This window comes from Dendronephthya gigantea, unplaced genomic scaffold (genome assembly GCF_004324835.1).
Source record: "Dendronephthya gigantea isolate DGI-Jeju-01 unplaced genomic scaffold, DenGig_1.0 000678F, whole genome shotgun sequence".
Taxonomy (NCBI): domain Eukaryota; kingdom Metazoa; phylum Cnidaria; class Anthozoa; order Malacalcyonacea; family Nephtheidae; genus Dendronephthya; species Dendronephthya gigantea.
This window is the reverse complement of record NW_021163688.1, coordinates 1,189-26,326: the sequence shown is the minus strand read 5'-3', so window position 1 is coordinate 26,326 and position 25,138 is coordinate 1,189. Positions and strand designations below refer to the sequence as shown.

General features: G+C 36.0%; 4 protein-coding genes and 1 long non-coding RNA gene across 5 annotated transcripts; all 5 read left to right on the top strand.

Annotated features, from left to right (window-relative positions):
- The first annotated feature begins 9,100 nt into the window (after positions 1 to 9,100).
- LOC114544184 lies at positions 9,101 to 11,819 on the top strand. Its single transcript, XM_028562893.1, has 2 exons — positions 9,101 to 9,300; positions 10,118 to 11,819. Exon 2 carries the CDS (start codon positions 10,135 to 10,137, stop codon positions 10,936 to 10,938), a length of 804 nt encoding a protein of 267 aa, XP_028418694.1. The 5' UTR covers positions 9,101 to 9,300; positions 10,118 to 10,134; the 3' UTR covers positions 10,939 to 11,819.
- A 992-nt stretch (positions 11,820 to 12,811) lies between these two features.
- On the top strand, positions 12,812 to 13,813 carry LOC114544186. Its single transcript, XR_003690314.1, has 4 exons — positions 12,812 to 12,958; positions 13,034 to 13,093; positions 13,310 to 13,495; positions 13,630 to 13,813. It is a non-coding gene; the product is annotated as an uncharacterized LOC114544186 (long non-coding RNA).
- Positions 13,814 to 13,848: 35 nt separating this feature from the next.
- Positions 13,849 to 15,818, top strand: LOC114544183 (arginine and glutamate-rich protein 1-like). Its single transcript, XM_028562891.1, has 6 exons — positions 13,849 to 13,864; positions 14,018 to 14,329; positions 14,539 to 14,711; positions 15,051 to 15,115; positions 15,217 to 15,311; positions 15,643 to 15,818. Exons 1-6 carry the CDS (start codon positions 13,849 to 13,851, stop codon positions 15,756 to 15,758), a joined length of 777 nt encoding a protein of 258 aa, XP_028418692.1. The 3' UTR covers positions 15,759 to 15,818.
- Positions 15,819 to 18,960: 3,142 nt separating this feature from the next.
- LOC114544182 (type I inositol 3,4-bisphosphate 4-phosphatase-like) lies at positions 18,961 to 21,065 on the top strand. The gene is made up of 10 exons (XM_028562890.1): positions 18,961 to 19,149; positions 19,424 to 19,478; positions 19,583 to 19,701; positions 19,801 to 19,917; positions 20,020 to 20,099; positions 20,273 to 20,324; positions 20,452 to 20,475; positions 20,591 to 20,637; positions 20,749 to 20,796; positions 20,877 to 21,065. The coding sequence occupies exons 1-10, from the start codon at positions 18,961 to 18,963 to the stop codon at positions 20,953 to 20,955; spliced, it is 810 nt and encodes a 269-aa protein (XP_028418691.1). The 3' UTR covers positions 20,956 to 21,065.
- A 152-nt stretch (positions 21,066 to 21,217) lies between these two features.
- LOC114544185 (type II inositol 3,4-bisphosphate 4-phosphatase-like) lies at positions 21,218 to 24,559 on the top strand (the record flags this gene model as incomplete). The annotated part of the gene is made up of 9 exons (XM_028562894.1): positions 21,218 to 21,327; positions 21,458 to 21,545; positions 21,681 to 21,808; positions 22,065 to 22,133; positions 22,574 to 22,697; positions 23,289 to 23,356; positions 23,592 to 23,638; positions 23,884 to 24,024; positions 24,452 to 24,559. Coding segments are annotated over exons 2-9 (728 nt in total), but the record flags the coding sequence as incomplete, so codon positions are not given.
- Positions 24,560 to 25,138: the final 579 nt, after the last annotated feature.

Sequence of the window (25,138 nt, the reverse complement as noted above, 5' to 3'; positions counted from 1 at the left end):
ATCATACTTTGGCAGAGAATGGTATCCTCAACATTGATGATGCCATATTTTGGTACAGAAAGGCATTTTTCATCCAGATATGCGGACGGGTATTATTCATAGCACCACCATATCTTCGGTGAGTACACTGGAATATAATTGCGATTTTTTGCAAGGAGTAAGAAGCATTAGAAATTATAATAATATTAATGAATCGATTTACTGGGTGGGTGTAAGGTGCTGAACACCCCCTCTGGTCCAGGGAGTGAAGGAGGGGTACAAATTTGGGTGTCAACCAAGTTGTAGGTTTTAGGGTATTTGGAAGTTTAAGTTTTCTTTGATAATCTGTGTGTAGCACATTATGGTCCCATTTTTGTAATTTTTTGAATAAGTATACATTCTAATATCTTTGAATAGCTGGCATTTGTACCCAACCTATATGCTTGCAAACTGGTCTGCACCTCTCCCTCTACAAAATTTGGATCCATCCCTGACTATATATTGTGTTTTAATTTAGATGTATAAAGTTAAGGCGTTTAAACTCCTCTGACAGAAACTCAGCAGTCAAAGCAGAAGAGCAGTTTACCCTCAACTTCTCCCAGAAACCAAAACGTCCACCATTGTCCAAACTAAATCTGGGCGAAAAATTAAGAATTTGTTTAAGGGTGACCTGAAATATCTGGAGATGGAGATTGTTCAAGATTTTGACTATGATTATGAGCTGATCTGCTGGTGGTTCTTTACCTTAACTTACAAAGCAAGGAGAGGGTGTTGTTGGTTTCTATGACAATCAAACAGGACGACACATACAGGAAGTAGGTGTTGAAGATATTGAGGAGGATTACGAGCACACAGTTGCAATAAACAGAGATGTATTGATTGTTTTGTCTCGAAAGAAACAAAACTTCAGATGTTTGGTTTATGTTCTGAATACAACCTAAGTATTCAAGATGTTTTGTAAAAATGCTCTGTTGGTGAAAGTTTAATAATGGTTGCATTTAGAAGTTCCAGTTGATCTTTTGAGAATAGCCAAATCTTCAGAAAATGGTAGGAGTTAATTTATTGTTGGTTTTAGTAATTGCCAATCAGTGTTCAAGTATTTTCCATTATAAATATATGCTGCCATTTTCTGTGGATTTGCCAAATTTATTTATATCTATTTATATTGATTTTGTAAGTTATTAATAGATAAATCACATGATCTATCGCCTTCTGTGATACATCATGTAATATAAAATAAACCAAACATTGTTCCACCCATGTGACCACCCGTGGCCTGCCGTGCACTGGGCATGACCAGAAATTCAAGACATCAATTCTGAGCATTGCTCAATCCATCCAAAGAATCTTTACGTCTCTCGCACCTCCAGTAAGCCGATTCTTCTTTTTTCTTATCCAAAACATAGACATAACCTTCGAAAAGCAGTTGCGATTTCCCCGCGAAGTTTGAATGTATTCCATGATACTAGAATAAAATGTGCTTCAATTGTTGCCTTTATATAGGTTAAAAAACACATTCCAAAGAGATGAGTCATCCGCTACACAAACAAATTTTCGTTATGGTTATGCACCGCCAATGACCGTTAATGACCCAAGCATTTGACAAACAACGTGGGTGTTCACAATGAAAGTATCGCAATTTTCGGCAAATGGTCTGTTCGGCAAAATGTCTTTTCTGTGTCCGTTCGACCATAGGAACCCCAATAAATATTGTTGAAAGAAAAAGTAAATAGTCCAGTTACGTTGCTAGTTCAGTGACGTCAGTGATCGCGAAGCATAGTTGCCTATTGCATTTTCAAAGTTGGGATTTGTTCAAATTTTCAATGTCATAGTGCATTACATTATTAGTTCAAATAAACAATTCGCTACTGCGCTGCCATTCATTCACCAAAAAACGATATTTTCGATCCCGTGTTTGGGCGAGTACAAAGTACTTCCGCGAACATTTTCACCATAATAAGTTTCACAATAATATGTTTATATTTGTTTCATTTTGTAATATCCGGTACATTTTGTATATTTGCTGTGTTAGTTTACTAAAATGGTAATAAGCTTTTAAAAAATAAGCCGTTGACTAGCGTATTCCGGCATTTCTAATTTTTAATGTAAAATCCAAGGCTAATTTCTTTCCTGAATTGTGTGGCTGCATTTTTGTTTCGAAGTACGATGAATATTATCCGGGTCTCGTATTTCACTGCACAGGACAATACAGCAAAACTTATGCAATTGAAAATAATTTGAAATTTCTATTAGTCGTGTGGTACACATTTTCAGAAACCCAAAGAAAGTTCGTTTTACCAGAAACCCTTTGCAAATGTTTTATTACTAACAATATCGATTTAACTTTCATTTTCGCATTTATTTTTGCTTTTTAAATTTTAAATTCCACCCCTAATCAGACAGCTGAAATATTCATTTTAGCTAATCACGTAGCTCCATTTTATGGAAAGTAATGCTTATTTTTAAGCCTGACTGATTAGTGATTACATACCGAAATTATACCACATATTTTGGTGTATATACAAAAATATTTTTTAACATATAAGATTTTTGTCTTATTACTAAGATCTGATTCTGTGTTTCACAACATACCATAGGCAGCCCAATAGCGATGGTTTTATTTGAAATAAAAGTGCACTAAAATATTGAAAATTAGAACAAAGCTTTCCGTATTTTGATTCAATTGAAACATGTATCATTTATTCATGCTAACTAAAATCCTGACATCCTGTGTATTACGCAACGGGCGACTCGCGTGCCTGACAGTGTTCAGGCAATGTAGGCATTTATAGTATATATATATCCTAAGGTAGGCAACTTCAATCCCGATATCGACATGGACACATGCAAACAATCCAAAAATACTTCAATTTATCCCTAAAACTAAGCTAAAATAACAACAGAAATGAAATCTACGATAATTTTACCACATACTGCTATATTTTTAATATTGAAAACAAATTATGGAAGCGAGAAAAATGCGAAAAGCTTTTAATATTTTACTCATTTTTTGAATGGGACGATGCTGGACCCGCGCTGTTGACTTTTGAGAACGTTTGAAAATGACGAATACGTAATCTGATTGGCTGTCTGAAAACCGTCAAATTTGCATACCGGGGGGATAGCACTCGGAGTCGGCAAGAAAATGCAAGCGCGGGAAAAATCTAATTTTTATGCCAGTCTGAAATTACGGCCCCTTTAAAAATGTTTTTTATTAAATTATAAAGGTAATTTTGAAGGATATTGTCTGGAGGTGTATTTAATATGTGATTATTTACGCAGCGTTTGTAAAAAAGCGTAAAAAATGTAGCTCGGTTATAAGAAATATCTCGGACGTACGTATACAGTAAGTATATTAGTTTATAAAAACCTATAATTTGCGTCGTGTTGCCTATGGTCTTGCTTTCAAAACAAAATTATATACCTTTAAATATCTCGCGATGAACAGGCAACAATTTAAACTACAAGCTACAATTATGGGGAAGGAGAAGACCAACGACAAAGTATACTGTCTCAACTCTGATTTTATATTTGGTAAGTAATTTTTATGTAATGTTATATAAACATATTTGCAGTTAGATATTTAGAAGAATACAATCCATAATTGTTTGGTTAAAAAGTACTTTCCTATCAGGGCTAACGTATATAAGAACATAATAAAATTATAGCATAATTGTCTAATAAACACAATTTGGGTTGAATTACTCAGATACAGTCCCTTATATGGCTTAAAATACTTTCTCACCAGGAATTATACGCATATAAAAAAGCAAGTCTTCCTTTTTACGATTACCACACTCATGGGAAAGGGAAAGCTTAAAAATCTATACTTTTACCAAAACATAACGGCAGTAAATCTATGCTATTGCTATACACAGTAGAATCATGATTGTATAGGTGTATTAAACTTGAACTGTATTAAAAAAACTCACCAATAGACATATTACGACTTCTTTAAACGCTCTCAACCAAACTCTTTTAGTCTTTTCTTTGCCAGCATACATCATGTTTATAAGAGTCCATGCGTATTAATGTTGATTTCACGACCATACATTTAATATTATGCAGGAATAGTTGACGTGCGGCTTTTCACAAAGGGACCGAAAACAAAAATCTTTGCTAAAGTACTCGTCCAGAAAACGCCATTTGAGTTGATCCATCAATTTTCTACCAATAGAATATTGCTAAAGGTTTCAGATGACACACAAGTAGGCAATTTCGTCAAGCAGGCAATCCATGAATCTGCAATAAATAAGGAAATCGAAAAAAGAACGGCTGAAAAACCACATGAGCAATCGTCGATAAAAACATGAATAAACAAGATCGTAATGCCGAAGAAAACTAAATTTTTGTTCATTCATACCTTGCCAGCATTCCTGTAGTTTTTTTTCATAATTTGAGCCCAGATCACTACGAAAAATGCATGAAAATGCACGATTTTTCGCTCATCGAACACTTTGCTGTTTGCCAAAAACGTGTCTGTAATTTTGATGGCGAAAACCGGTCTGACCGGTTATATTCAAGTCAAATGACGTAACAAGTGCTGGGGGAGGGTCACGTGCCAGAATGTTATAGTATACAGTTAATACAGCTAGAATGTTATAATATATATAATACACAAACGCGACCTTGTTGGAAGGTTATCGAAATAATTGAAATACTTATAACTGTTTATTAAGTTTGCATGCATCCAATTTTAACAAAATACACACATTATACTGATTATAGGAATAAACTGGTGTCATGCATGAAAATCAAATATATAGTTCACACCCCTCACTTAGTCTTAGTTCATCTTAGTTGTTGTAGTTTATGTGAAATGATGAAAGTTCTAAGTAGAGCTCTTTTTAGGATGCTTGGCAATTATGAGTACTGCGAAGGTTCTCAATATCCGTTAGAAATGATTCATTCTGACATATCCAACGCTAATTTTAATGTCAATCCAAAGACGGTGGGAGTAGTTATTAAAGATATTTGGAAAGAGAAGGTTAAAAAGAATCACCTCAAACAGTTCGGGTCCTTCGCGATACATGCACTTACGAAAGCGTGAAATAATAAATTCTGACACCGTTGTGATCACCAAATTTGACGAAGATATTATACAACGAATCGAAGCACTAGTATCAACGAGGAATGAAGATTGGGTGGTTGACAGAAAGTGTTTGGAAGAAGATGTTTTACTTTTGAGAAGGTGTTTGAAGAACAACGACATTAGCGTTGAGGTCAGCGTTTGACCTCGGAAATAGCAATTACGTTATCTCCACAGTCCATCACATTGAGCACTTGTGGTAAGGTTGTTCCCCTTAAGGTTGTCGAGCACACAGATGAAATTACCGTGTCACTTTTCACAATCGAAAATGCTCTCCGTCTGGTTGAATGCTCCAAGACATGTTTAGGTAAGCTATATCCAATGGTGATTTTGATTCCATGGTTGTGCCAGTTTCGGGATCAAAGGTTGTTACAACTTCGTCGTCATCAGGAAACGAGGACCGACTTGTTTCTCTCTCGTGCTCTCTAATTACCTGCCAGAATCAAACGTCTGTTTAAACTGTCAGTACGTTTATACATTGTTTCGCCGGAGAAATAACAAGAGGAAATGTAAAAGCAACGCACAAATTCCACATAAACAAGTGCAATACTCGCTACCTGGAGAGAGAAGGGCTTCAAATGAAGATCACCAGCGAAAGGAAAAGGAGAAAAAATGATGTACGAAGGAAACGAGCAGCAGCAAGTTCTGCAAGCGACTTAGCAGCAAGTTTCTACTTGTTGTTTCCAACAATGCTCCATATCTGGTGGACAGCATTCTTATCAGCAACAGATTGGAATATTTTCACAAGGTCTGCGTTGTCATTCTCGTTTTTTAACCGAATTAACTCGTCATCCTTCCTTCTCGTTTCTCTCGTAATCATTTTTCTCCTTTTCCTTTCGCTGGTGATCTTCATTTGAAGCCCTTCTCTCTCCAGGTAGCGAGTATTGCACTTGTTATGTGGAATTTGTGCGTTGCTTTTACATTTCCTCTTGTTATTTCTCCGGCGAAACAATGTATAAACGTACTGACAGTTTAAACAAGACGTTTGTCTGGCAGGTAATTAGAGAGCACGAGAGAGAAACAATCGGTCCTCGTTTCCTGATGGACGACGAAGTTGTAACAACCTTTGATCCCGAAACTGGCACAACCATGGAATCAAAATCACCATTGGATATAGCTTTACCTAAAACATGTCTTGGAGCATTTCAACCAGACGGAGAGCATTTCGATTGTGAAAAGGACACGGTAATTTCATCTGTGTGCTCGACAACCTTAAGGGGAAAACCTTACCACAAGTGCTCAATGTGATGGACTGTGGAGATACGTAATTGCTATTTCCGAGGTCAAACGCTGACCCTCAACGCTAATGTCGTTGTTCTTCAAACACCTTCTCAAAAGTAAAACATCTTCTTCCAAACACTTTCTGTCAACCACCCAATCTTCATTCCTCGTTGATACTAGTGCTTCGATTCGTTGTATATCTCTTCGTCAAATTTGGTGATCACAACGGTGTCAGAATTATTATTTCACGCTTTCGTAAGTGCATGTATCGCGAAGGACCCGAACTGTTTGAGGTGATTCTTTTAACCTTCTCTTTCCAAATATCTTTAATAACTACTCCCACCGTCTTGGATTGACATTAAAATTAGCGTTGGATATGTCAGAATGAATCATTCTAACGGATATTGAGAACCTTCGCAGTACTCATAATTGCCAAGCATCCTAAAAAGAGCTCTACTTAGAAACTTTCATCATTTCACATAAACTACAACAACTAAGATGAACTAAGACTAAGTGAGGGGTGTGAACTATATATTTTGATTTTTCATGCATGACACCAGTTATTCCTATAATCAGTATAATGTGTGTATTTTGTTAAATTGGATGCATGCAAACTTAATAAACAGTTATAAGTATTTCAATTATTTCGATAACCTTCCAACAAGGTCGCGTTTGTGTATTATATATATATAACATTCTAGCTGTATTAACTGTATACTATAACATTCTGGCACGTGACCCTCCCCAGCACTTGTTACGTCATTTGACTTGAATATAACCGGTCAGACCGTTTTCGCCATCAAATTACAGACACGTTTTGGCAAACAGCAAAGTGTTCGATGAGCGAAAATCGTGCTTTCATGCATTTTTCGTAGTGATCTGGGGCTCAAATTATGAAAAAAACTACAGAATGCTGGCAAGGTATGAATGAACAAAAAAATTTAGTTTTCTTCGGCATTACGATCTTGTTTATTCATGTTTTTATCGACGATTGCTCATGTGGTTTTCAGCCGTTCTTTTTTCGATTTCCTTATTTATTGCAGATTCATGGATTGCCTGCTTGACGAAATTGCCTACTTGTGTGTCATCTGAAACCTTTAGCAATATTCTATTGGTAGAAAATTGATGGATCAACTCAAATGGCGTTTTTCTGGACGAGTACTTAGCAAAGATTTTGTTTTCGGTCCCTTTGTGAAAAGCCGCACGTCAACTATCCTGCATAATATTAAATGTATGGTCGTGAAATCAACATTAATACGCATGGACTCTTATAAACATGATGTAGCTGGCAAAGAAAAGACTAAAGAGAGTTTGGTTGAGAGCGTTTAAAGAAGTCGTAATATGTCTATTGGTGAGTTTTTTTAATACAGTTCAAGTTTAATACACCTATACAATTCATGTTCTACTGTGTATAGCAATAGCATAGATTTACTGCCGTTATGTTATTGGTAAAAGTATAGATTTTTAAGCTTTCCCTTTCCCATGAGTGTGGTAATCGTAAAAAGGAAGACTTGCTTTTTTTATATGCGTATAATTCCTGGTGAGAAAGTATTTTAAGCCATATAAGGGACTGTATCTGAGTAATTCAACCCAAATGTGTTATTAGACAATTATGCTATAATTTTATTATGTTTCTTTATATACGTTAGCCCTGATAGGAAAGTACTTTTTAACCAAACAATTATGGATTGTATTTCTTAAATATCTAACTGCAAAATGTTTATATAACATTACTAAAAATTACTTACCAATATAAAATCAGAGTTGAGACAGTATACTTTGTCGTTGGTCTTCTCCTTCCCATATTGTAGCTTTGTAGTTTAAATTGTTGCCTGTTCATCGCGAGATATTTAAAGGTATATCATTTTGTTTTGAAAGCAGACCATAGGCAACACGACGCAAATTATAAGGTTTTTATAAACTAAATATACTTACTGTATACGTTACGTCCGAGATATTTCTTATAACCGAGCTACATTTTTTACGCTTTTTACAAACGCTGCGTAATAATCACATATTAAATACACCTCCAGACAATATCCTTCAAAATTACCTTTATAATTTAATAAAAAACATTTTAAAGGGCCGTAATTTCAGACTGGCATAAAAATTAGATTTTTCCCGCGCTTGCATTTTCTGCCGACTCCGAGTGCTATCCCCCCGGTATGCAAATTTGACGGTTTTCAGACAGCCAATCAGATTACGTATTCGTCATTTTCAAACGTTCTCAAAAGTCAACAGCGCGGGTCCAGCATCGTCCCATTCAAAAAATGAGTAAAATATTAAAAGCTTTTCGCATTTTTCTCGCTTCCATAATTTGTTTTCAATATTAAAATATAGCCAGATGTGGTAAATTATCGTAGATTTCATTTCTGTTGTTATTTTAGCTTAGTTTTAGGGATAAATTGAAGTATTTTTGGATTGTTTGCATGTGTCCCATGTCGATATCGGGATTGAAGTTGCCTACCTAGGAATATATATACTATATAATGCCTACATTGCCTGAACACTGTCAGGCACGCGAGTCGCCCGTTGCGTAATACACAGGATGTCAGGATTTTAGTTAGCATGAATAAATGATACATGTTTCAATTGAATCAAATACGGAAAGCTTTGTTCTAATTTTCAATATTTTAGTGCACTTTTATTTCAAATAAAACCATCGCTATTGGGCTGCCTATGGTGCCCTTATAACTTATAGGCTTATAGATTATGCAAAGCAGAAATATCCCTTTATCTACTTATTTGGTATCTAATACCTTATATGGTGCACGGCCACGCGTAAGCCTGGCGCGAGTCGGAAGCGGCACAAACAATTTCAATCAAAGCGTTTTGTGTTGCGGCGTGTTTACTGTTTACAAATTTCAATTTTCAAGTGCTTTTTAATAAGTGATTTGGGCCTGAGGGTTTATATTTTATTGATTTGTTCGGGGGATAATTGAATTGGTGTCGTGGTAGTTGAATTGGTGTCGTGGTAATTGAATTGGATCATTGGATTATCAAACAAACAGGTTGGTGTCATTATTGTTTATAGTGTTTTGTTCGATCCAAGAAAATAATAAAAATAGCGCAAGAAATATCTTATAAGGCCATACTGGTCGCGCGGGAATACCTGTAGTTTTAATAAATAATAAAGGTGATCTTGGATAAATTTCCTTATTCATAATTTCATATCCTTATTTAAATACTGTTGGCGGACAACGGCATCCATTGAAAGCTTACCGGCAACACTTCGTCTCGCAAATTGCAATCCGTCCCATATCTTAGGAATCCTTTCATTTAATGTGTTACTTCTTAGTATTTCTTGATGCTAAGTGTTTTTTATGGTTATTTCGTATAAACTTATTGTGTGTAAACAAATAACACACCTGAAATTTATTGTATGAAATACGACATTTGGCAGTGACTTGTATTATATCCTACCCTTTGTGCCATAAGCTAAACTGCTAAAACTGCTTGCCCTTATATACAGCAGTGGTAAACTGTTGTTTCATACGTGTGTATAAGAAATTGTCCTTGGATATATATTGGGACAAATAATGTCGAGTCACATATCAATGAGAGATATTTTCTGTTTAATTTATAATTCAATTTTTCCATAGTCTTCTCTGAGAGTGCATCAGGCCTGTAGTTTATGTGAAATTGGTGTAGTAATGGGTTTTCTCAAGATCCCCATCCTTGTACTATCCTTGCCCAGCAGGAATTAACCATTGAACAGTGGAAGGGTATTATAGGCATGCTTCCCTGTATATTTTAGATACTGTGTAAGTATATGTAACATAATGGGAGTATGTTCTACAATAGAAACAACCATTTTGAATATTGTAGGACCTTGAATCTATGATATGGCTTATTGGCGTAGTTACAGAAAGTTCTCTGCTGAAGCAATTGCTCTTGCAGCGTCTGACAATGAAGAAGACAATCCTGAATCTTTAAGTCATACAAATGATCTTTTGCAAAACAGTTGTAGTGATGAGTCATCAAATTATAGTGATACAGATAATCCTGAACTGATATATAGCTCTGAATCAAACTCTGATACCGATTTTTCAGAAAATGAGCATGAAGGAAATTTACCTCCTAATGATCCTTCACTCCCAAATACTAATGATCCATCACTCCCATCAGAAACATTGAGAGGGAAGCTTGCAACCTGGGCAACAAAAAACAAATGCCAACGTACTGCTGTAAATGAGCTACTTCAAATTCTTCGAGGGCAGGGACTTTGCCTTCCGAAAGACAGTCGCACCCTTTTGCAAACCCCTCGTGAAGTAATTACTTTATCTAAGTGTGGCGGGCAATATGTATACCTGGGGATTGAAGCTGGCATAACTGATATTCTTTCGAAAAATGCATCTTTAATAGAAAAGCACACCACAGTTGATTTGATGATCAATGTGGATGGGCTGCCATTGTTTAAATCTTCCACTTCCCAGTTCTGGCCTATTTTAGGTTATTTCAATAAGGTTGAAGTCTTTATTATTGCACTCTTTTATGGTAATTCTAAACCAAGTTCTGTGGATGATTATCTTGATGATTTAATCGAAGAGCTTGATAAGTTAAAAATTCATGGTGTAAATTTTGAAGGAAGGCAACTTGCCTTTAATCTGAGGTGTTTTTGTTGTGATGCTCCTGCAAGTGTTTTTTAAAAGGTATAGTTGGTCACACGGGCTACTTCTCTTGTGAGCGGTGTAAAATTAAGGGGTCATGGAATGGCAGAGTTGTGTTTAATGATGATGATGTTTTTGCACCAAGGACTGATGTTGAATTTTCGAATTTTAGTTATCATCACCACCAAAAAAGTGCTTCCTCCCTAGCTTCACATGGTGTTTCATGCATTAAGCAGTTTCCACTTGACTATATGCACCTTGTATGTTTAGGTGTTACTCGGCGCTTGCTCACTTTCCTTAAAAATGGGCCAAAAATTTGCAAGCTGTCTTCCAGACATATACTGCAAATATCCGAGAGCTTGATGTTGTTACATGGAAACATGCCAAGTGAATTTGCAAGACAACCAAGGTCGTTGGTTGAACTTGATCGCTGGAAAGCTACTGAGTTTCGCCAGTTTCTTCTTTATACTGGGCCTGTTGTGTTAAGAGGCATTTTACCAGATAGACTATACCAGCACTTTCTTTCTCTGTCTATTGCTATTTCCATAATGCTTGACATGAATACTGCCAAGCGAACCTCGTATCTGCAGTATGCAAGAGAGTTAATAACTAATTTTGTGAGTAACTGCAAATCTCTGTATGGTGATACCTTTGTGGTGTACAATGTACACAACCTTCTGCATTTGCCTGATGATGTTGACTATTTCCATTCTTCATTAAATGAAATATCATGCTTTCCCTTCGAGAACTTTATGCAACAGTTGAAGCGACTTGTTCGAAGTCCCCTATTGCCCAGGTTGTTAAAAGACTAGCAGAACTGAAGCACTCTGTGCAAAAACACCAATGTGATTGGCGCTACACTCATATCTCTACCAAATTGAAGGATAGCTGTTTTATGCTGAAGGACAACACTTATGTTTTTGTTGGACTGCGGAGATCAGGGTGAAAGATTTGTCTGTGAGGTAGTATCAGAACGATCGACTCAGAGCTTCTTCCATATCCCAGCTGATTCGAAACTATTTAACATAGTGTATATTGATAACTCGTCACGAAAAGGAAAAAGACGCCTTGTTGAAAAATGCGAAATTCTACAAAAGCTGTTTGCCTTCCATACCGGTCAGGATTTGTCATTTTCCCAATGCATCACGAGGTTGAAAGATACCGATAGTCCTAACCCTACTCCAGGTAAATTAATGCAGTAGACGTGTAATTATAACATATCACGTGATTATGTAATTGCCATATAAGTGGATTCCCCAGCTTGGCCTATACTGCAAAATTTTTATTTTTGATGAAAAAGTACATTGCGTTTGACTTAATACTGTTATATCAAAAAACCTTAAGGTTTAGGATCCCACAGAACTATAATGTAAAGTAGGTGTTCATGTTGTTGGTATAGCTTTATGATAAAAGACTCCCAATTTACGGGTCAAAACATTTCTTTTCTGTTAAAGCTTGTCATATACTGCACATGTACACAGAATAGTCTGTCTCTATAATCAAAAGTCAGTAGGTCATATACTTATTTTTTTTCTCTTTTAAGAATGTGGGTAAGAGCTGTTTGGCAGGAGGGAAAAAAGCAACACGAAGGCGTTGTTCCAGATGTGTGGATTCAGAACAACAATGTAAGATGGCCATCTGGATTGAATGTAATTAAACCTCATGCTGAAAGACAAACACCGTGTGCAGACTGGAAAACCTTTCCACTTATTAAAATAAATGTACCGCAGGTCAGTAATTTTATTATTGATATAAACTATTTTCCTAAATTTCCATTCCTAATGACGATAATGTGGATATTACTTCATGAAAAAAGAAACAAGTGGGCGGTATTATAATAACCAAACAAATAACGTTGCAGCAACAGAGTCATGCATATATGCATTTCAAGGCACGTATTTCCAGTTGTTCTCTATTTAATTTGTATTTTTGTAAACCAGATGAAAAACAAGTTTGTGAAAGGTACGATTTTACGACCACTGCCGAAGTAAGTGATGGTGATGAGGATCATGAAGTATATAGGAAAGAGAATTTAATTCTAAGGAAAAGAGTCGAAAAGGTTAGCAATTACAACATACATCTTTGTATAAGTATTTTTGTATTTGGCGTACTTATTCTTTCTTGTATTTTGCAGGAAAACAAATCGTGTATTCGTCAGACAATAATTCTGATAGTGACGGTGGAAATGCTAACTGTATGTATCAGAGTCAAAATCTAATCCATCGAGTATACTTTGTCCTTAATTATTATATTCTATTTTTTTCGCTCTACAGTATGCGTAATAATGTAGTGTTGCACTTGTATGAAACTTTTACTAGTTTTAGTAACAATAATTTGCCGAAGGCGAGGTGATTATCGCTTTCAATAATCACCTTTGTACTTATACTAATGAGGCTTATTTACTTGTCAGCTATTTCAGATTTCCCACCTCCACCAAAGAAATTTATTTCAGCAACGAACGATTCGAGCATCCATTTCACGTCGATGATTCCAAGAACACCACTGTCAAGATCGAGAAGCCCTCTTCGAGAAAAACCGAATAGCAGTAACAGACCACGGAACAAACAACACAATGAGCTTGTCACAATGAACAAACGTAAGCTAATCATGGCATTTAACTTTTTGTAAAAAATAGATACTCTAGAGATCTTCATTTAATATACTACTGATTTTAGAACCAAATTTTCTTTTAAAATCTTATTTCTACTACTTTGTTTCTACTAATTTTAGACTTCTCTTCATCATCATCCAAAACACATTCTGCATCGAACTGCAAAAGAAAGTCAAGACCCAGAATGCGTTCGAGATCGAAAACAAGATCAAGGACGAGGTCCAAACCTTCTCAGTCAGAGGAACAAAGTTTATCTGGAAAGAAAAAGACCCCAGAATACCTTAGATCCAACGATGGACCATTACTTTCGGAGCTGCAGGTAAAGCAGTAATGATGTCATGATTGTATGCCGAGGCATTAAAACTTACTTCGTTTGCTCTTGGTATTTATTTACGTGACAATCAATATTTTCGTCTTAAAGTTTAGAGCACTATTCTTAAGCCTTATTCCCCGGACAAAACGCCTCTTACGCAGCCTGCTAAAAAGCTTGTTTCCTGTGCTTTTCAGATATTCTGGCATCAATATTCCCTGATGCAACAAGAAGATCACGATCAAAAACCAAGTCTAGATCACGATCAAAAACAAGATCTAGATCGACTTCCCGATCAGAAAGAAATGACAGAACGAGATCACGATCGACGACAAGGTCAAGATCCAGAACGAGATCCAGATCAAGGTCCAGACCTTCTCTGTCAGCACCAGGGGTAAGAAGGGAAAGTTTGGCTGAAAATACTATCCCAGAAAAACAGCATGAGCGAAGTTTTGGTATTGAAAACACCGTTGCTAGGAGTAACAGTGGATTCCCCATATCAGAAGCAAGTAAGTACACATGCTGTAAAATATGATCACCCTAGTCCTCTTGCCAAGTTGCCAAACGTGTATAGCTATTCCATGGACTATAATCCCCATTTTTGGGCATTGAAGAGATTTAAATTAGAAACTGCTAGAACATGTCTTCACCTGTGAAAATCGTTTGAGTTTTGTTGCATTGTTGTTGAGTTTTGTTGCATTGTTTTTTCAACACATAGAATTTCAAAGGAGAGTTTTGCAGCTATTAACCGAAATTCGTAACTCGGTTGCCCAAGTGGGAAAAAGATGTTCTCCTGCCAATTCTGCAGTTCATATCGATCAGGCAACGAGCTTGGAGGAACTGATCGCATTAGAAAGCAGCCTTGCTGATAAAGACACCAGAGATGTATTGGTAAGAATAATCTAAAACCTGTGTATGAATTGTTGACTGGTCAATGTAGTTAACTAAATATAAAACTGACAACAATGATGGAAGAGCTTATCAATAATTACGGAAAAATATCTTTGTCTTTGACAATCCTCCATTCTTGTGGTCGTTTATATAGTCCTAATATACTTCTCTTATTGAAGATTTGTATTAAATTAACTATGCCAGAACTCGACTTCTTACTGTAAAAATGAGTCCAAAAATTAATACTATTTCTCTAATTAGTCATGCGTTTTAATAAATCGTTATCAATTCGACATGTTTAGCCATGACATGCCTGACCAATTGACCATTGTTTTTCAGTTATCACGAATCATTGATATCGGAGGACTGAACGTCAGAGAGAATGTCCGCAATGTAATGCACAGGTATTAACCATAGATGTATGACTACCCAGAGTGTGCTACACTGCTAACTAGTATAATGTAGATTGAAAGTCTCTGTTCTCAACATTTTCAATATTTTTTAGATTGATGAATAATGAAGTTATGGCATCAATGAACATGAAGGGAAAGGGTTCGAAATATGCGTTTGGGTCTACCAAAGTATTTCAAGCTGTTGTAGGTATGTGAAACTGTTCTCTTTGTGGTGTATGTTTCTGCAATATATATATACCGCATTCGTAAGAATTTTTCAAGTAAACGTTTGCTGTTTTGTTGTATCTACTTCATTTCATATTAATAATTAGTGATTACTGATTTGCTTGCTTATCAAAAGAAATTAACATGACATGAATTATTTTTATTATTTCTCTAAAGAAGTGTTTTGGATGATTTTGTGTTTGTTTTTACTTGTTTTGCCCGCACGATCGCTACTTAAACATATCGCATAACTTCATGTTGCTTGCCAAATAATGAAACTTTATCGTTAATATTGTGCTACGTATTATTCTTAGAATGTGTGGTTAAAAATCAAAAAACGTCAGAAGCGGAGGTGAAGCAAGCTGTACAGCAACTGCTGAAATACGCGCCAGATAGGCAAGGAGGAGGTGGACGAAAAGACACCGCTTAAATTTTGAAAACAAAACACTTAAATAAAATTTACTTGGCGATAACAATTATTATATAGTTTTTTAAGTATTTATATGTCTGTTTTTTATTGTATATTGGATTATTTTGTAATACGCATTATTCTATTATATTAAAATGAAATAAAGTAGCAATTTTATCACCGAAATATGATGCTTTTTCTGCTGTCTTATGTTTCAAGGCTGGTTTCCACTCAGCCTGCAGAGCTATATGGACGCGTCGTAAATATTGACGGTGATTTTAACTTTGATAATTGTGGTCGTTTCAACGTTGAAATGACGTCTTTTTCCGACGTCGTTTTGCGACGTCGTTTCGACGTCGTAAAACGACGTTGATCCAATTTGCGTTTTCAACCTTATTTCGACGTCAGATCGACGTCGAAGATCGACGTTGAATCAACGTTGAATCGACGTAACTTTGCCCGCTGGGTTGGTGGTTAATTAATGACCTCGACTCGTCTTGCTGATGTGACCCGCGTTGTCACCAATATTTCAAATATCATTACATAATATTATTACATTGAAAATATGAATAGGTTAAAATGCTACGTTCAAAATATCTTACATGAGTATACTACTTTGTATTTTAAATATCAGTGTGAAAATTTTATTCGAAGACAACGTAATGCTTCTTTCCGCAATAACTTATTGCGCCAATAGAACAAGATGGAATTAAGAACTGATAGTGAGAAAATGAGTGTCGTACTCCAAGAACTTAAAATGATTGCTTTAAACGTTGCTTTTGGCGTCAAGCTAACCTCAATGGCAGAAGGCAGATAGCAACTGAATGTACAAAACAAAACAAAAAAGCATGTTTTAGCATCGCGTATTCCTTGCAGAAAAGCCTTTCGACGTTTAATGTTTGCACGACCAGTGATAACGTCAATCCTACGTCTGTTATATACTGCCAAAAAAATTCTTGTATGCATAAAAACCATTGCTAGCATAGTTAGTGTTATAAATACGGTTTGTATTACTTTCACTGTTCCTTGATCGATGAAATATATAAAAAAGTAGGCTCGTAACGAATGGACAAACCAAAGGATAAAACGATTTTGAAAATACGTCTATTCGTTACTTTTTCCCTATGAAAAACTGGATGTATGACTGACAAATATATTTCAAAATTTAGAGCCAAAAATGTGACAACTGATGCAGACACAAGTATTTCAATTGCTAGGTTGCTCATCATGACATTAAAACATCTTTCATTTCCACGTATTTCCCTGCTCAGATGTAGCAAAACAGCGGTTCTGCAATGAGTCCAGCTGCTAAGTCGTTTGAAGATAAAACCATTACAACGAAAAACGAAGTTTTCCGTTTTAACTGCGGCGATTTCCAAAACGCATGGATAGCTAGATAGTTGAGAACTATTATCAAGAGCGTTTGTATGAAATTGTAAGTTAAACAGACGACATGGTTGATATAGCATGGCCGGCAATGAAAGCCAGTGACAAGTAACAACTTTAAATTCTCCCAAACGCAATATTCCAAATATTTTTCAAATTCTGCAGTTGGTGTTGTAGACGTTTCGTTTCGCGTCATGTTTCTTCATTTCAAGAGCTCTATAATTGCTTAAACTGACTTTTGATAGCCTGGAATAATTTTTGTTTTCATCTAAGACCAGATGGTTAAATAGAAAAATGAGATAAAGACGTAATGACTCTTGGCAAATATGACAATATTGATATGGAAATGCCATCTATACATGTCTCTCCGGCTGTCTTTGAAACATCACTACTTCTATTATATGGATTTCACGTATTCCCATAACATCAAGCTTTTACGTTTTAAAGATTGGCTGTATATTGATGGGTCTAATATAATTAATCAAAAGATATTACTAGTTTTTCCTCAAGTCCCAAATTTGCATTTCAAAAAAAAATGTGTACTTTTGAGATTACAAACTCGTCCACGTGACTTGAGGTAGCCGCCATCATGTCGCGCCATGTGTTCACATTCTTATCAGTAAAATTTGTGAAAATGTGATATTCTGTTTTCATCGTAATGCCGGCCTGCCGTCATGACAGACCAGGCTTTCAGGAGAAGGAAAAGATAAACAGATATGCAAAATACGATATTTTTTTAACTCCAAACGACGATGCAAAGGCTATTTTTATCTATCATCAGTTCTATCCTATCAGTTCGAACTAAGTGCCCAGGAAACAAACGTTTTGCGCTACGTTTCACTACCATGTGATTGAGGTCGTCGCCAAATGTCGTCATGCACATGCACAATGCAACAACGAACACATAGCCTCATTAAACTAACGATCTGTTCGTCAAATAATTATAGACTAAACGTTGAAATTGATTATTTTTCATATCATGTTTGACCTCATTCAGTAATTAATAAGTCGCACCGTGTCACGTTCAACAAACGAGTTAACTTTTGATTAGTTTAATTCCCTCATCACGATATTTTCATGAGCATTTTTGGGCGGGGCTTCGAAATAAAAATTATGTATAGCTCTTTATATCCACGAACTTTTACTACCTCCAGCATTCTGTTTATATGAAGTGTAAATGCATGGTATACTTAATTCGGTATAGTGTTGATACTGTTAAAGGTGGATAAAATTCATCATCGAATATTAAAAATGTCAATTACTGACACTTATCATGACCAACTTTGGCAAGACGAACTCTGGGGGATTCTAGTAATAGCTATAGTTGTCTTAAGAAGGGCCTGGAGGTGAACTGCATCAGTCACATCACGTTGCTCACATCACTAATAATTAATTTTAATTATAAAGAACGGCGGCTCTTATTTTGGAGGCTTACTATTTTCTAGTGTTCGACAGACAAGACGAAGGACAGCATTACCATTTTGCGGCGAATTCCGAAGCTGAGTATAACGACTGGAATAAACATATAAAAATGCAAGGTTAGTGTTAAGGCTATATGCGATTTTGTCTTTTGATGGATGTAAACGAGTGATTAAGTTACTGATGTTCAAATAAGAGCTTTTATACACCAGAACATTCGTAACTAATTACTCGTTCACATCTATCAAAAGAAGAAAATCACACAAAATCGCAGCAAAAATCGCAAGTGTAAACGAGCCTTTAAGTTTTCATTGAACCGTAGCTTACATGACTATGCAGTATATATAATGATGATTGATTCTTGCAGCTACGAAAAGCTTAAAGAAAAATTACAAAACTATGTGAACAGATTACCGAGATGACTGGTGAGGTAAACAATATTATAAACAATATCGTGTTGGGCATGGGCATGAACTGTGCGATGGGAAGTCAAGTCTATCCACAGCTAGTTATTATGCATATATCCGTTGGATTGCAAACTGCCCTTGTTAATTTTAGCACCCGTTACCGCATAAACCATCCATTTCGTGATGATAACGACAGCGAGGTAAGCATTTGTTTACGTAAGTATATACCTGTGCCCATCTTTAATACTCTGAGGTACCAGGTTAACCACCGGCCTCTTAATGCTTCAACAAGTGAACAACCTGGTCGGCATTATCGATTGATACGCCCGCGCCAGCTCTAGTTGGCGGAAGACTTTGCGTCGATGAGAAAACACATATAGTGCACATATAGTGGCAGCCTCACGGAGTGGTTGCTTCAGGAAGTTGCTCTCACGTGTTTGCGGCGGAATTTATCATTTTTTCGTGCAATTTTAGCCTCCAAAACCACCAAAACCGCTTCACAAACCTCCGTTGCTGGAAATAAGCATGGGTAATGTTCATGTAAATTATAACTTTCGAGCATGTATAGAATTTTGAAAACTCATTCTGAACAATATGTTAAGTAAAGCTAAATATTGTCAATTTATTACACAGCTTGCAATGATCTAAAACCAACTGTGGAGAATAAATATCCAAATGCAGTTATAGTTGTTAGTACTATGACCCCTCCTGGAGCGACTTGGTCCAGACTTGCACAGACCGAAATCATAGAGGTATTACAGCATGATCAGGCCCTGTTGAGTCGATTTTTAATCCAATACTGTTTTTGTCCAATTTTCCGCATGTGCATGTTGGATTTTCTTGTGTTTTAGCAAAAACGTCACCCATATTTCTTGACGACTATAAGCATACCTTCTGGTGGAAATTACAGTGAGGTAACAAGACTAAAACTTGCTGTCTTTGATGTTCGCGACCGAGATAAAGAAGAGGCAAGTAGTTCACTAAATATAGTGTATGTAATTTTTAACTTCAAAACAAATCGTCTTATTGCACAAAACGTCAGGGTTCTTCAAGTGAGATGAATTTTTTAGATGACTCATTTGGGTCAGGCAGTTTGTACAATCAAGGATATATTGGATTCCACGAATCAGAAAATTCAACTTTCTCTTACGTGAGTTCATCATTATGCTTTCCGAGAAGCAGAGAATAAATATTGAATGATATATAAATTCAACCAAGTGTACCCTTTATAACATGCATGTTTCTTTTTTCGGACCCTTTACATGTTTCCGCGGTCAAAAGTTTCAAAATGTCATGACAATTTCGAAATGTTGTCTGTTTTAGTGGCTTGGACTCTCCAATGGCCTCAGGGACAATAACATTGTTAGGCTGGAAGGTAAAATAATTTTTATCAAAATAGATCTAAAGATCAAAGATCAAAAGATCAAAAGATCTTTCTTTCTTTTAACTGAGAAATCTTTCTAACTAACAACAAATGTCATACTATAATGCATGTATTTTAGGTCGAAACTGTTCAAGATACTTTGGTAGGTATATAAGGTTATTGTAATAAATAGATTGTATTATGCATCCTTGAAAGATTGGTCAATTAATGATTGTATTTTTTTAATCTTTGAAACAAGATTTTTCACCTATTTTAAGGCGGACACTGATGGAACGTTCAGACCAAGATGTGGCTCAATAAACAAGTGCGTAAACGATAATCGTTTGAAGCAGTTGTGTTATAGGGTGCCTTAGGAAGATAGATCAAGGAGAGTGACGCCCGATTATTATTGGTGTTTTTTTCATCTTCTATATAGACCGAAATTCGACAATATGTTACAAAGATCATTTAGATTTCCTACAATGTAAGTATTGCATGTGGTTTTACTGCAACGAAAGATCGCGTCATCATAATGGGTTGAAAAGTCAATTCGATACTTTTTAGCTTGGGTACAGAGGTGAAGTTTGTGGATATGATGGGCGAAAGCTTTCTGACGTTCAGAATTCCTCAACAATTACTGTAAGTCATGAGTAAAATATGATATTTCATTTAGTAAAATGATTAGTTTTCGTCTCGAACTAAAATGTCGTTACCTATAGTTTACCGACTATATAATACGTTAAAATGTTTACCTTTTTGCAAATGCTTAAATACCGCGATATAATTTCAATTTATAATCTGGAGCAAATTGGAATAGACTAGAAATAGTTATCGGGATTACGAGATGCATGCGTGGGTTGAAAATGAGATCATCTTGCATGGGAGAAGTCACATTCAGTAAATGACCAAGCAGTGGTAATGTAGTACCTAACTTAAGTAATAAATTTTCATATATTCTTTAGGCCTAAATGATTTTCAACCTGAATCGGAGGATGCCGATGACCCCGAATGCCAGGTATTTTTGATTCACTAACATGCAGACTGACCGCAAATAAACTGAATAACTTGGCTTGGCACAAATAAACCGACTGATTGGATATAGGAAGAGAAATCGGACGTTTTTCATGTAAATTACTCTTCGATAGGTTCTGCGTAATTCTATTGAAAGTTCAGTGGCGCAGATTCTAAAAATGATTAATGAATTGAATAAAGAAAGTCCGCTAATTTTGAATGGTAGGTTTTCCGTATAGCCTCACGAAATTAATCCTTTACTTTCAAAGTGTCATAATAGAGTTGTCCAATTGGGATCAAGCGTTTTTGAGTGAGTTGTTTTGTAAGCTAGTAGCTATAAACTACGTTTTATCTTAGACTTAGCAAAGAAAAGTTGGCGAACGATAGGAGAGAAGACTTTGGATTCCGTGGTAGATGATGTTTACTATTTTGTTGACGCTCTTATTAAGAAATTAAATTTGGGAATGATTTTCGTTCTACTTCAGGTCAGTAAAGTTATCGACACAAGTTACTGTAAGCCCCATGCAGAGGGAGATAAGATATAATGCGTATTAACATTATAATAGAAAAATCTTTCGTCTCTAATTTCCATATTTTTTGTGGCATATATATTTGTATTGTGTTTGCATGTGTAATAGTATATTATAGTCGTGTTATATGAAGTGATGTAATTACCTGGCAAAGGTTATAGCGACATCTTCTCTTAAATAAACTTTTGGAAATATTTATTATTTTATTCAGGAAGAATCGCGTCATGCCCAGACTATGCAAGACCTCCGTCAACGTCGCGATATTTGTCTTTCACAGGCAGTAAGTTATTCAATGTATAAACTCTGTCATGCGAAGAATCTTCGACTGGCCCCCTTTAATGTAATAAGAATAGTCATGTCAGGGATTTCTAAATTGAAAAGCAATGTATAGATCTGATTTTATTTTGTATCAGCTAGTGGGCAATATATAGGTTACGTTATTACTCCGCCTGCGTATGCGCAGCGGAGTCTTAAAATGCCATGGTCTTTTTTCCTTTTCGTCGTTTTGGGCGACAGAAGTTGGCATTTCTACAGGTAACCCAAAACAACTTCATTTTTGACCGAGAAGCCCCTGGGTTACACGGTCCACGGATGACTTATGTTCATCAGTTGGCATGCAGGCGGAGTGAACGCTTTGAGCAGGCGTCTTGTTGAGTTTATTTTTATATATAGTAGATCAAGGGTGATATAAATTAAACCGTTTTATGGTAACGTTTTAAGGTAACGGCACTCATTTGTGGATTTGAAGCTAAAATTTACACATCACTATTTGACGCAAGTTTCATGAAACAACTTTGTGAGATTGGTGTTCTTGCTGAATTTGAATGTCTTCTGAGTACTTACGGTTAGTTATTAGAATTAAGAAAGGAAAGTATATCTATGTTTTTTATTTCTTTTCTTGCGAATGTACATGCACGAGTGTAACCGAAATTAATCGTAACTTCATGCATGTGTAGTCGTAATTTCTGTGGGAAGAAAATTCTTCCATTGGCATCGAATTTCAATAATATCAGCGTTGACCGCGCAAAATCTAATTGTTTCTGAAGTACACTTACATTTTACCAGCACGTATATTTGTTTAATACGAAGTTTCTGCACTTACGGTGCATGGAACTCTTTCTGTCTATTTTTTTACCTCTGCGTGGAGATATATAAGAAGGGTGTTCCTTGCGATTTACACTGCATGTTTTAGCAATTCAAGTTATTGACACATGCAAATTCGCACTGGACAAACTCAGCGAAGGCTGATTAAAGCTAAATTTCAAACTGGGTGCAAAATATCCGTGACTATATAACGCATTTTTGTTCTAGTATTTGCTATTTAGCGATCCTGGTTTCAGTATTTTGCATACACTTCAACATTGCGACCATGCAAGCGTCTGCATGTTGTGGTCTGTTTTACGCCTAAATCGTTTTTAATATTTCTATTTTTTAGGTGATGAAATGGGAATGTTAGAAGACATGTCCATTGCAATACGCGATCTTTCATGTGTCAAATTTAAGGTTCTTTACCATAAATGTGACTGATCATTTACAAGCGCACTTTATTAGGATGCAGTAAAGGGACAAGGGATAACGTGAGGTTAAAGAATGAAGATTCCTCATGGGCTTATTTTGGCGATAACAAGAAAGCTAGTCCAGAAAACAGCGTCATTATGCAATGTGTTGACCAAGTCTTTAACTCTTATATCTTTCTTTATATTTCCTTAAGCGAACTTTTCATCATCTTTTTTTTCAGTTCGCTTGCTCTGATAACGAAACGATTCCCTACGTCACTGGAACAAGGTATAATACAATTGCAAGCGCACGATATCATACGGCTTTAAGGCTATGTTTGGTAGTATCCAAATTTACATCTCTCAAAAGAAGAATTGCATTGCAAGTTGCAGGAAAAATTGCACTGTGTAACAGGGCCTTTAGTATCATGCTAATTATTAAACTCCCTGACGATTTCTTTTTGCCTGTTAATAAAACAGGTGCATGGATACCGTTGCATATATAGTACATATATTTGTGTATCTTTTTTCAAGGGCTAATATTCATGTTACCATACTCCTCGAAACAGAATATTTCTGTTATTTACCCAAAGAATTGCAAGAAGGAAAATTAATACAAGTTTCTCCAGTTATTTTCACTCAAGGGATCAACGAACATGCGACTTTAGCTGAAAGGTGACTGTAATGATTTATACCGTACATCCCCATTCATGTATGATAAAAACCATTGAAAGATCTTGTATAATTACACAGTATCACTCAGTAACCTCGTTTAAAGCGGGGTGCATGTTTTTTAAATTGAAACACCTTATTATCTTGTATACGTAGTATCTTCAAAGATCGCAGGCTTGAAATAGTTAATTAGTTATAACCTGGGTGTAAAACTCTTAAGATCTTACAGCAAGTATAGCTAAAAGCAAAGAACACAAAGATGAAGAGATCTAGTAAAACTAGAGCTAGATAGGATCAGAGCATTCGTGTGTTTTTTGATGCTACTGCCCTGCAATACGAGTTTTACTGTTTTTCGTAAAAACACTTCCATCCATCCTATAAAACAAATAATCTTTTCTTTCGTGACGTAACCGCATATTTATTTAAAAAGGTTTGGAGACACCTCACTTCAAGAAGCAATCAACGATGAACATTTCAGTTACATACATTTATACTACGAAAATTCCGAGAACATTTCCCTGAAGATCTGGAATATGAGGTGGAAAGCCATGACAACGAGATCACCAGAATGAGTTTGCTTCTAAACGATTTCTGGCACATAGAAGATGTGCATGTGCTTAGGGTGATTATCATGTAGTTAGACGTGCGATCATCTTTGTACCAGATGAAATTCCATGTCCTTGAAGAATTGGATGATACTTTTCTTTAATTAGGATCCTATTATATCTTTCAATATTGCCAAACCGAGCATGACCAAAGCAGCTAAAAGTTTGCTTGAGTAGGATTTAGTTTCTTCGAACCTCTCCAAGGTTAGTTGCATACCACCTTTTTAAATTCTCACATCTTCTGCGATCTTACGAGGAAAGAATCCTTCAATACTTAATGGAACTATTTGTCCTTGTGCACCATCACTTTGCCCTTTTTCCTACCCATCTTGGGCAGTGTAAAGGAATGAGAACTTTATTTTGTTATAATTTAGATCATTAGGACCAAAACAGTGTGCAATTAATATAGTTTACAGTACTGAACACTAGCACGCATGTCTTAACTCCAATACGCTGCCAGGATTTAATACTGGAATTCTACAACGACTGGACTCAAACTTTTGCTCCTACTG